We start from the raw sequence: 12344 nt of genomic DNA on the forward strand, positions 1-12344 counted from the left end.
ATGGAGTACTAAAATGTATAGTAAAATATATATTAAATAAATATAGTAAAATTTGTTACTGCTATTTATTTATCTTTTGTTAAGGCATTTTACAAATATTTGATACACTCCTTGAAGAGTTCTAGGAGTTTCTTACAGCTTAGTTTCTTACAGGTGATGGAAGGTGTTGTCTTCAACGAAAGAACACGGTCAGAAGGCCGGCAGTGCACTGATAAAGGCCACGTGTTCCATAGTGCCGTAAGTTATAAATTCAGATGACGAAGCGCTTTAAATTTAAAAAAATCAAATTTTGGTAAGGTGGAGTTTTCATTTCGTTTGTATTTGACTTTGGTTACACAATTATGTCATTTCTCTGGTTTTTTTGGATGATTTGAAATAATAAATAGCCTTAACAACCGCACGGGTCCACTTCTCTTCACCAAATAATTTAATACCGCCTTAGTGAAGGAATGAAAAAAGTATCTAGTCATCCTTAATTGCTATTTCTTCGGCCTTTTAAAATGATGGACACGAATCAGCTCTACATCCGAAATGAGATGAGCCCGTACCTAGCTCAAAGGGCAGATTCTTGTTCGGCAAATGGAGAATCAGGTTGCTAGTGAGTTTCTCTGCCAAGGTTTTAAATACTTTCTACGTTTCTTCCTTCTATTTAAATTTTTCATCTTTACATTTCATGTGATCGATAGGTATATGACATATAAGTGCTCTGAAATGACGTCAGGCCAGTAAAAATGCGCTGTGAGTGGGAGATTGTGAATTATTTTTTGTATATTTCGGACCTTTTCCAAAGATTCCTGCATTGTCATTTTTTGTAGTTCCATGAATTATTTTAGTCCTAAAAACAATCAAAAAACGGTTACTGTGGGTCCCAATACAATCTATTCTTTCGGTTGCCTTTTCTTTCTTTTTTTTTGTTTTAATTACATAAGATGATCAAAACCCAAGAAAAGCGAATGACGGTCAGCAAGGCTGCCGTAGGGTCAGAGGCAGGCCTTGTCTGAGATAAATCTAGAAAATGGAAGAAATTGGTCGAGACTGGAACGCACACATAAATAAGGTTGGCGGAAGACAGGAGATGGATTGTTAAGTGGTTTTGGAAGCCAAGGTCCTGTACGGGTCTAGAATTAGAGAGAAACAGAAATTAGTGAATACTTTATAATTCAATACTATTTGAGATTTGTCTACATTATATTTCGCTGGATACGTTTTTGGCCATAAATCTAAGCTGTTCGAATAAATACAATTTCAAAAAATTAAAATATTGGACAAAAGTCACCTTCAAAAAACCTTTAGTGATTTTCTTAAACAAGTAAATATTTTCATCGATACATTCGAAAGCAGACGGTGCTATTACAATATCACCAGAAGAGCAATAACTTTCTCCTTGTTTAGCTTCTAAAATTGGTAAACCATAGAGAACGTAAGTGCTTGCGAGATCATTACCCAACAGGCAGAAAATAAAATTTCCAACTGATATTGATATTTTCACTAAAAATAACAATTATTAGCTATACAAAATTTTAATAGAATGAAACACTCAATTTACTTATTTGTTATTTTGTAGCTTAAAGTCTAAAATGTTTTTGCTGATGGATGAGAAAATCAGTTACAAAGAAGAAATATAATTCTAGTTTTTAGATGTCTCAAGTAGGCCCGCCCTACTTTGCTTGGAACTGCCGTTAAAGGTTTGTGTTTGTTAGAGTAGTAATTTCTTTTCAGTTATCTTGTTATGTAAGGATGTAAAGTTGAAATTGCTGCCGTTTTAAAAAATAGTAAAAATAACTCAGTACTCCTGAGTTAAGTAATATAATTTTTGCCTAGCTTGTACTGTAAACTTCTAGTGGATTCCAGAACATTTTATGACAGTATAAAAAGCGAAAGAGCGGCTCCAGAGAAACCTTGTTGTGAACTTATGAATTGAAGTTATAATTGAGTAAAAGTGAACTGTTGTGTGTGACATTCGTGAATTGATTGGTGCATAGTTTTGCTTTTAGTCAACGTTATTTACTATGCTGTGCAATAAATCATATTTGTCAACAGTTTAGCGTGTTCTAGTTCCAGTAAAAAAATATTACAATATGTTTCTCTCGAGCAAGAGGAACCTTATTGTAACATAAATACAATTCAAAATAATAACAAATTTGAAATAAATATGCTATGTATGAGCATATATTAACATGAAAAATACTGTTTTTAATAATCGTAAACTATTTACCTTTAAGTATAACTCCAACATCAGTAACAAATAAGCCCAAAGTATTCTGAATTCTCATAGCACATTCTATAACTTCATGTACTTTAAAATTCAAATATTCATTCATTGTTAAACGCCATACTGCTATGAAGGAATCACCTGGAATCCCAATAGAGAAAGATAGAAATTACAGACTAATATTAGTTTTCTAAGTTGCGATCGAGATTTTTTTAAAAAAATGAAAGTTGCGTAATGATTAAGATTTCTTTTAATACTTATTTGCTAACACACCTGCAAATTTAAGAAGATCTCCACCACAATGAAAAATAATTTGTATTATTGATCCTAGATAAGCGTTTAACGTTGCAGTCAACCTAAATGCTCCCACAGGTCCTAATGCTGCATATTTTTCACAAAGTGATGTGAAGCCTGTAGATATAAAATAATTACAATTCTGATGCCTTCATTAACGAATTATGGATTCATCATTCATATATTATGTCAAAAGTGTTAGTAAATTAAAAAGAAAAAAAAAATTGATTAAGTTGGACAAATAAATTACAAATTAATTATTTAAGTTAATCATTATTCTTACAAGATTAAAAGCTAAATTAGGAAACAATTATGAGGTGACTGATTTCAAATTAGTTGCCAGTAAATAAAAGCCCAATTCAATCTGTAGCCTCAAAACTCAGTTAATACTCTCTTATTTTTTAAGCAAGGCGCCAGTTCCTGGACGTTTCATTGAAATAACTGGGGTATACAAAATTATTAATGTTAATTTTTTCATAGACATAATTTAATAGGAAATTATTTATAAAAACAAAAATTATTTATGAAAAAAAAAAAGAGTTCAACTGAAGTGTTTTGGAATGAACATAATATAAAGCAAGAAAAAAGTTAAGTGAGCATAAAAAAGAAGTTTAGAATGAATTAAGGTTCTCTTTAACCATAAAAAGATAAATTTAAATATACTCTTAGTAATAGAAATTTATGATATTAATAAACACAAGCACAAAACAATGTTTTACCCGAAATATCAGCAAGCATTAATACTCCGATGAAACAAGCATATTGCTCTCCAAGTTTGAGAGTATTTAAGAGTTCAGTAGGTGCAAATGAGGCCATCGCTATAACTTGATCTTTAGACAATCCTTCAATATCCTAAAATTTTAAAAAACAATTGCAAAGAGGGATCAATTTTACCGAGTTAATATAACACTTATTGTTCATTAATTATTAATATAAACACACAAAAATGTTGCCCTCGTTCTATATCTTAATATTGTAGGAATAATTCTTTTCGGTTACTTAGTGTTCTCTTTTAAAGAAAGTAGGTTTTTTACCAAATGTCTTTTATTAAAATACTTCAAAAATAAAAAGACTACTAGCAACTGAATCTTGGCAGATACGTATCCTACATCATGTACGATATAGTATATCCCCACATGCAGACATGCTGGGTCGTGGTAGTATTGGCTTGCTGCACATTTTGGAATTTTAAAAAATTATTTTGAAGAAAAAAAGAGGGAATCATGCGATAGCGTTTTTTATTAGAACGCTAATCCAATTTTCATTCCCCATCAGAGGTCATTTAGTTTTTGTTTGCAGCGACTCCAAGGCAGGGAACACAGCTGCTAATGACAAAACTGAAGTCCAGAGGTCTGTGCGCATAGGTGTGCCACAGCAAATAAATAATAATCATCTAAAATCGACTCAGAACGTAAAGAAAACGCTGTTCAACAAAGCTTTTGCACATTAAACGGTGTACACATTATCCGGGTATTATTTTAGTACCGGGAAGAGCGATCACGCTCTATCATGCATCTGCGAAAAAACCCAAAAGCGCTATCGCGCTCATCTGAAATTTTTTTCAATAAACTTTTTTCAGAATTTAAAAAAAAAATAGCAGAATGATGTGTCCTTTCCTACAAGGTTTGAAGCTTTAGATATTTTGCAATACAAATTATACTTAAACATGTTTGATATAATATGTAAAAATGTCTAAAAGAATACTTCAAAATTGATTTTGATAGCAAGCATTATCCGTACCGCTGCAAAAACGAATAAAAACCGTCTTTATTTTTCGTACATCTGTGGAAAAAATTTCCGGTACTCAAGGATTAAAGAGTGGGGAAATTTAAGTAGACAACTTTGTCTGAACTTCCAGCTACAAATATGTATTCAACATTTTCATGTATAACTAGGAAACAATAAATAGGAACTTTTTCGGCTTTTTCCTTCGTCCACTATTTCTAAACAAATTAGTATTTTTGTAGAAGATGCGAGCATTTGTACAAAAGTCCAAATTTCTATGGTATTTTGTAAATAACTGCAAGAGAAACTATAACGCGATTTTTAATGGTTTTTTAAATGTTCAACTGCAATAAAATAACGGTTGTTATCTTAAAACGAAAAATAAATGCTTACTAAAATGCCTGCTCTCTTCACTGTCAAAATTCTTTCATAAAGTATCTGAGTAGTCCAATTTAATATATCAACATTGAAAATCAGTTCTGCGTGATTGGTTTCTGTCACTACATCGTCTTCTTTCATTAGGCAATTGCTTTTCCAAAGTGCAGACTGAAATTTGCTGATAGCAGGCATAAATTTCCTTTTCTTTTTACATTTCAGATGAAATATTTCACTCTAAAATGGGCGAATTCAAGCAATTTATTCAAAATCTTAGCCTCATAACTAATGAAATAAGACATTTTTTTATATGTTTAATATTTTTCTAGCGTTTTGATAAGATTAGCTTTCTATCACTTGTAAACTATGAAGACCAAATGTCATTTAAATTTATTTGGTAGAAGGTTCGCTATAGCTACAAAGATCATTTTAAAAAAAAAGGCGGAGGTATTAAAGGCCTTGTAGATTTGACTGAGGACAAAAAAATTTTTGACGAAATCAGTTGGAAGAAACTGAAAAAAAAACTAAATTTATGGAGTCAAAAATTTAAAAACAAAAAATGCAACATCATGCCACCAGGTAAATAAAAGTTTTTCGTAAAAAAGAGGCTGAAACTCTATCAAATTTATGGGCAAGAAAGCCTGATGCAAAAGCTTCATGCTTTTGGAATAATTTTGCTACAAAAAGGGTCCTAAATAAATATCTAATCTGGAAGATATAAGAAGGCCTGAAACTAGTCCCCGAAAAAAAGGAGCGTCTTACAGAAATTTCTATTTTCCAGTGTAGTGGCAACCTAATTCTAAATTTCACTATTAACTAGAAAAATTGAAGAGGTGGAGAAAATACAAAGAAATAATAGATATGTAATGTGCGATTTAACTTACCAAAGTATTTCCCATTTTTTAACCAAATGAAGTTTATTGCGTTTCGACTTTACTCTTTTAAATTTCACTAGTGGAATCAAAAATCTTTGAATATTACAAAAATGCTATTTAGAAATAGAAGATTATAAAAAAAAAAATTATTGGTAAATAACAGCTGCAATTTATAAAATTACATCAAAAGTCTATAAAAGTACTGTACTGAACGCTTTTTTTATCTAATGAAATATTTATGCATAAACCTCCAAGCCTTATTGAGAATAGAAGTAAAATGTGGTTAGGTCCGCAGGGCTGAAAAATATATAGTTGATTTTATCAGTCGTAGAACGCATCCCAGGGTGAAATTGATGCGTTCAATAAAAAAAAAAAATTCAAATTGATGAAAGTATAATCTTAGTCGGAAATGAAGTAAAATTCTGTGCTCCAGATTGAATAATAATCTCTGATCATGGATGAAAGTCCAAACTGGTAAGATATACAAAAAATATGCGTACTACGATTTATCAAAATCAGCGATGTATTTTCAAAAATCTTGGAGATTAAACTACATTAGTCGATTCTCTTTTGTTCTGTGGGATCCTTTGTTCCCTTAATTGTCAATTAATAATTTTCTTTAAACATTTCTCTAAGTCTCACATCATATAACTTCTGAGAATATTTTATCTCTGTTTATCCGTTTATCTCTGCAGTATTTGATTTTACATCACCGGTTCACTATGATGTAGGCATTATATTCCTAATGAGTCCCGTTATTCTATATCTTCTCTGATAACTTCCAACGCTTTATCTTTGTTTGATTGCAAATATCTCTTTTTTACCAATACCAAACGAAATAGGAATTTTTGAATGAGATCTTTTTATAAATGCTCGGGACAAATGTAAGTATTAGTAGTGTAATTAAAAGTTAAAAATTAACCGAAAATTCAAAGTCCGAAATCAAACAGGGATACAAAAAACAATCAGGCATATGACTGATGAAATATACTAATTTTGAAGAAAATCCTATGAGCCATTTTCGAGAAAAAGGGAATTCCTTGATTAAAAACGTATTTCAGATTGAAGAATTGAAGAAAAAAGAAGAGATCGGAATTATTATTTTTTATTTTATTTATTTATAATAATTTGTCTTGGGGACATACCCCATACAAATGAAGACTGGTCAAATATAGTGAACAACATGGTAAGAAAAAAGAGACCAGAATATATAAATAATACAATAACAGTAAAACATAAAATCTAGAGTAATAACAGTAAATATACAGCACACTGCATTGTATCCATATTTTAAGTAGCAGATGTATAATTTATGAATACAAGAATATAAACGGACAAAAAGTGGCGATATAAGTATGTAATCAATCTCTCACACTGTAAACTATTCATTTAGTATAAATGATCGTGTTTTGAGGCAATTAATTGTAAAGAGGTATAATTGTTTAATTTCATTTTCGCACCTAAAAACAAACACATTGTGGAACTGCTCCATTGATACATTCTTAACCTGCAGTATGTGTATGTACTGATTACGAAGAGATTCGTAAACCGGACAAACTACTATTAAGTGGTACAAATCCTCCGCATCATTACGCCCGCATATTGTGCATATTTCCTTAGGTTTTATTAGGTGTGTGACATTTTTCACTGACAATTTGATCTGGTAATTGCCCGAAAGCCTCAATTGTGTGACTAGTTTCACTATACCAAATGGCAAATTCAATTCGCTAGAATATTGGCAGACCGAACTTGTGGCAAGTATATCGTTGTAAATAGGGCTGTACTTTGCTGAGTGCATTAGATCTAGGTCTTTTGACTTTTGGAATTCCTTATATCTATTTAATGTTCCAGAGATAGAGTTTTTAAAGGCTGTGGGGTCTCTTTCAAGAAGGATGTCATTTGAGCCAATCAGACTCAATAAATAATTCATCTGCGAAAACCAGTTGTACTTTATCGAGGGTTTATGACTAAAATGGATATGTTTTAGCTTCAAAAAGCACAACTTAGGAAGTCTATGGTCTTGCATCTCAAGGAGCTTGCAGATCCAGAACAGCGCTGATTTGACCACATTATAACTGGAGTTAAGCAGATCAAACTCAGTTCGGATAAGCCAGGCAGGAGTACTTTTATTCAATGAAAAAAGCTTTTTGTAGAACTCCAGGTGCGCTTTTTCTATTTCAGATAGATATCTCAACCCCCAGATTTCAACCCCGTAAAAGAGAGTACTCATGGAAATAGCATCATTGACCCTACTTCTACATTCCATTGATCTAAATTTACCCTTGCGGCATACTTCTAACACTGAGCCAACAGCAGATGAGGTCCTAGATGCGGCTAATTTGGAAGCGAGGTGGAACAAACCAGAATTTGAGAATCTAATTCCCAAGTAGTCGAAAGCTGATACAACTTCCACCTCCTCACCCAAATAATACAATTTTTTTATCTTTTTTGGTCGGCCTTTATGGAAGTGTATAATTTTTGTCTTAGCTGTATTTACTTCCAGATGATTAATACTGGCATAGCAGGCAAGGATTTCAAGCTTTTTCACTAAGTCAGGCATCGAATCAGCGAAAAACACGCTATCGTCCGCATATAGCGAAAGAAGTATATCTTTACCTGGGGAAATTGGGATGCCAGAGGCACCTCTCGCTCTAAAGAATTCCTCTATGTCACTTGTAAAGAGGCTAAACAAGTACCCAGACAGGACTTCGCCCTGCAGCACCCCTTTAGTGACAGGTACCTCATCGGATACAATCCCACCACTTTTAACTCGTAATGTTGCATTATCATAGATACTTTTAAGTATCCTTATTAACTTTCCACTTATGCCCATTTGACTCAACTTGTGCCATAGTCTGCTATGGTTCACAGAATCGAATGCCTTCCTATAATCTACAAAGATGACGAATAGATCAGATTTTCTGTAGTCCAATTTGAGTTGAATCATGGTATTTAAAACAAACAGGTTGTCTACACATGAGCGCCCTTTTCTAAAGCCACACTGGCTTTCAGGCAAAGCAAACACACTCTCATCCCATACAATCAATCTTTCCAATATTATCTGGGTGAATATTTTTAATATAATACACAGCAAAGAAATCGGTCTATAGTTATCCGACATTGTTTTATCACCTTTCTTATATATCATAGAAACTATAGATTTCGCCCAAATATCAGGAACTTTTTCCTGTTCGAGAACTTTGTTAAAGAGGTGGACCAGATATAATTGCCAATTCTGAGGAAGGTTTTTAAAATATTCATTAGGTAGTCTGTCCTGGCCAGGCATCTTGCCACCCTTCAGTTTAAATAGTGAACGTTGTAATTCCTCTAATGAAATGGGTCCGTCAAGGACTGGACAGGACACACTAAAAAACAATTCATCACCTATGTTTGCCTCTCAATAATAATTCCCAAAGTAGATCATCCATTGTTCCAAACTAACGTAATTCGAATAGATTTTCTTAGATCTGAATTTGTTTACATTACTCCAAAATAATTTGCTATTTCTACAGTTACTAAGATTTATCATCAATTCTTTTTCATAGTTATCTTTTTTCATTTTAACTAAGTTTTTATATTGCTTTTTGGAACTCATGTAATCCACTTTAAGAACATCATCATAGCCACTCTTTTTAAATAATTTAAAGTTGATTTTCATAACAATTTTAGCATTTGTACACTCCAAATCATACCAGGGATGGTAATTATTTAAACTGATTTTCTTCTTCAATGAAAGGTTTAGAGAGTTCGCAGTTTCGTTAAATGCAGAAACTAAATTAGTGTATAAATCATTTATATTTTGGTTAATGTTGCCTACTTTAGGGGAATGCTTTAAACTGTCTGTGAATAGCGTGGCCCTCGCAGGATCCCACAGGAGTACATCCTTAGTTATTATTTCATTCGATTTATCTCTTTTGGCTTTTCTTAAACAATAGTTAAGGAATACAGTTACAGGAAGGAGATCTGAGAGCGATACATTAGATGTGACACAGAAATCATTGATATGGTGAGCAAATTGTAGTTTACACCAGACGAGATCAACAATACTTTGACCATTGTAGTTAATAGATGTAAAGTTGCCTGGGCTATCACCGGGGGATCTACCGTTAAGCAGTAGATATTGGTTACTTTCAAATAAGTCAACTAAGGATAGGCCCCTATTATTGTGTATAGTATCCAAGCTATTACGAGTTCCGCTAAAAAAAGTATTACTTATAAATTCCGCATCATATTGATTTAAATGGCCAACCCTGCAGTTAAAATCTCCCCCCAGGACTACCAATCTATTACGGAATTCAGACTGAATTCTATTAAGAGAATCATTAAGGTAAGTTAGTATGTTGTTTAAGTCAAGGGAGGGCTTAAAGTAAAATAAACCAATAATAAACACCAGGTTAGTTTCTGTCAACAGAACCTTTACAAACATCCAATATTCACATTTTTCTAATATACTTAGCGTAAATAATTTATTATTATAGATGAATGCCAAGCCACCACTAGCTCGTCCTTTGCTCCTCTGTTTAACGGCTGGTGATACTAACACAGAGAATTCCAACAGAGTAGAAGTTAGGCTGATGATATCCGAAGGTATCCAGGTCTCAGAAAGGCAATAAATAGTTTCTTCAGACAATGAAAGAGAATTAAGCTTGAAGTTAGTGAACCCCTGAATATTCCAGAATACGACAGAACACAGGGTATCTTGAATTAGGCTGATCGGAATTATTATAACAAACATAAATATATTTTTGTATGATGGGCGTATTTGAGATTGCAAAAAAATAGTGGTGGGCGTAATCGGATTTAAAAGAAAAATAAATGAAAAAATATCATTAACATAATTTAAAAAGAGTTCAGTTATGCAATTTAGTGAGTTTATCGGAGCCAAATTTGAAAAGTAGTCACTTTTTAATTTTAATATATATATTTTTTTCATTATTGTAAGACTTAGGTGTGGGCTCGAGGTTGAGAACCCCTGGAGGAACCTCTAGAGGAAAGGAAGCCTACTACCATCCTCTCACCAAGAAGACCCTTATAGAAGTTGGAAAAATATGTCATATAAAAGTTGTGGGTCTACATAAGTAGGATAACAAAGTTTAGGGTATATCGACGGAGCTGTTTTAAAAAAAAAATCAGTAAAGTGTAACTTCTGATTGACAATTTTTACCAAAACTTTGGTGGCACCTCAACGAAATATCAAATATAAAGTTGCTGGGATAATTCATTATTGTGGATATACGCAAAGACCAATTAGTAAAAAACACTATATCGTACTCAGAGGACCAAAAATAGGATATTTCCGGTAAAATGCCAAAATAGATTATCTGCACAATTACACCTTCTCTAACGAGAAGAATAAGGTAGAGTAAAAGTTCAAATTTTATAACTCCTTTGGTTCCAACCAAGGTCCCCGACAACTAGGTTTTAGTCAAGAGCAATCGTCAAAACACAAGTCATTATAGTGAATGACTTATGAGCACCATTACTTCCAGAATGCTTTGTGGGATTCTGGTCCCCGTCATACTGGTGGTACACTGGCCCAAGCGTCTGCTAGTTAATTAAATACATAAATGACTATTTTAGGCACTGATGTACAAAAAGAGGAATAAAGAAGTTAAAAATTGTTTTTGTACAACAAACTTTTTAGTATTATTATTATTATTTTATTGAGAAACTATATATATACATAACCAAAGTAGATAACTTTTTATTAAAGTCTGCCAACTTAACAAAAACATAAGGTACCCATATTTTACAATAAAAAAACATTATAAGAAAAATAAATGATAAAAAAGAGTATTTTTGTGTATTAATAAAGACGAGTTGCCCAGCTTAAAAATTACTTAAAAACTAAAACACAAAAAATTTAAATCATACTTCATAAAATCATTATCATTTCTATTTACCAAATTGATTAGTACAATACACAAGGGCAAACCTGTCAGTATTATTTCTTTATTTCAACTTTAAATATAACAAATAAACATAAAAATTAATAAGACGAGTTTAAACTACGTTCTATGTCTGTCACACGGGCTTCATAAATAGAACTATGAATACTTAGAATTTTAAACAGTAAAATAATAGAATGTCAATTATAAATTTAGTTATCACTAAGGGTAAAATTAGCAGTAAGCTCCAGTGGTTAGAGCACAAGATACCCACCCACAAATCGCAGCTGTCTGCCGATAAATTCCTAGTAGCCACTTACATTTACCGTTCAGTGATGGACACGGACAGTGTTGTTTCTAACAAGAGAAGGTACTACTGAAGCCAAAGTGCTAAGGTCAACTAGAATTAGTGAAGAGAACGTGGAAAATAAATAAAGGGAAAGCTATTTTTTTTTTTTTTAAGAACAAAATCAAGGACCGATAATTCTCATAATATTGCTTCCTTTAGACTTCACTAATTCTATTTCCTTAAGAAGCAGAGCTACATTTTGTCTTAAAATATGAAATTTGGAAAGCGGAACTTCTAAACTTTGAACTGTGTCATCAAGCATGACTAACTCCATAAAGACTACCGGTTCCAATACACGAGATAAATCCCTGAAAAGTACAAATGACGCTTAGTGTACACATACTAGATAAATCATTTTAAGCAATCTTAAAGCAAATACCTGGAAGAAATTACAATATTAACTCGCCAAAAAATGTCTTTGATCGTATTTATATTATTTTGTTGTGTCATAGTAGATATTAAGATTCAACTAGGTACTTAATAAATGCAACGACTTCCCTAGTTAGCAGTTTTCATCTACTGACAACTGGGTAACCACTAATTAACCTACTAGCTTTTACACAATTAGTTATTAAAAACCTTACAAAATTAAAATTCTGTGGTTAGAAATAAGTACTAAAATGAAG

At 32.3% G+C, this 12344-nt stretch overlaps 2 protein-coding genes across 9 annotated transcripts in view; both read right to left on the reverse strand.

The window, feature by feature from the left end:
- The window catches only part of LOC141453947 (adenylate cyclase type 10-like), a 28848-nt gene extending 23198 nt beyond the window's left edge, over nt 1–5650 (reverse strand). For 4 of the 8 annotated variants that reach the window (XR_012458338.1, XM_074127625.1, XM_074127610.1 and 1 more), the window contains exons 1-6: nt 5491–5646; nt 4625–4843; nt 3226–3358; nt 2486–2623; nt 2216–2353; nt 1277–1488 (exon numbers count right to left, since the gene is read on the reverse strand). Coding sequence is in view for 6 of the 8 variants with exons in the window: in XM_074127625.1 (XP_073983726.1) it covers nt 1277–1488; nt 2216–2353; nt 2486–2623; nt 3226–3358; nt 4625–4843; nt 5491–5505 (855 nt within the window). In the remaining 2 variants the exon portion in view is untranslated. Of the gene's footprint in view, nt 1–548; nt 825–1276; nt 1489–2215; nt 2354–2485; nt 2624–3225; nt 3359–4624; nt 4844–5490 lie in introns of those variants that run through there. The other 4 variants (XM_074127663.1, XM_074127657.1, XM_074127616.1 and 1 more) reach the window with 3 other exon arrangements.
- Nucleotides 5651–11122: 5472 nt separating this feature from the next.
- On the reverse strand, nt 11123–12250 carry LSm-4 (COMM domain containing 5 Like Sm protein 4). The gene is made up of 2 exons (XM_074127935.1): nt 12098–12250; nt 11123–12026 (listed from the first exon to the last, which is right to left on the reverse strand). Exons 1-2 carry the CDS (start codon nt 12166–12168, stop codon nt 11840–11842), a joined length of 258 nt encoding a protein of 85 aa, XP_073984036.1. The 5' UTR covers nt 12169–12250; the 3' UTR covers nt 11123–11839.
- Nucleotides 12251–12344: the final 94 nt, after the last annotated feature.

This window comes from Rhodnius prolixus, unplaced genomic scaffold (genome assembly GCF_049639745.1).
Source record: "Rhodnius prolixus isolate KJV_2025 unplaced genomic scaffold, Rpr scaffold_1, whole genome shotgun sequence".
Taxonomy (NCBI): Eukaryota; Metazoa; Arthropoda; class Insecta; order Hemiptera; family Reduviidae; genus Rhodnius; species Rhodnius prolixus.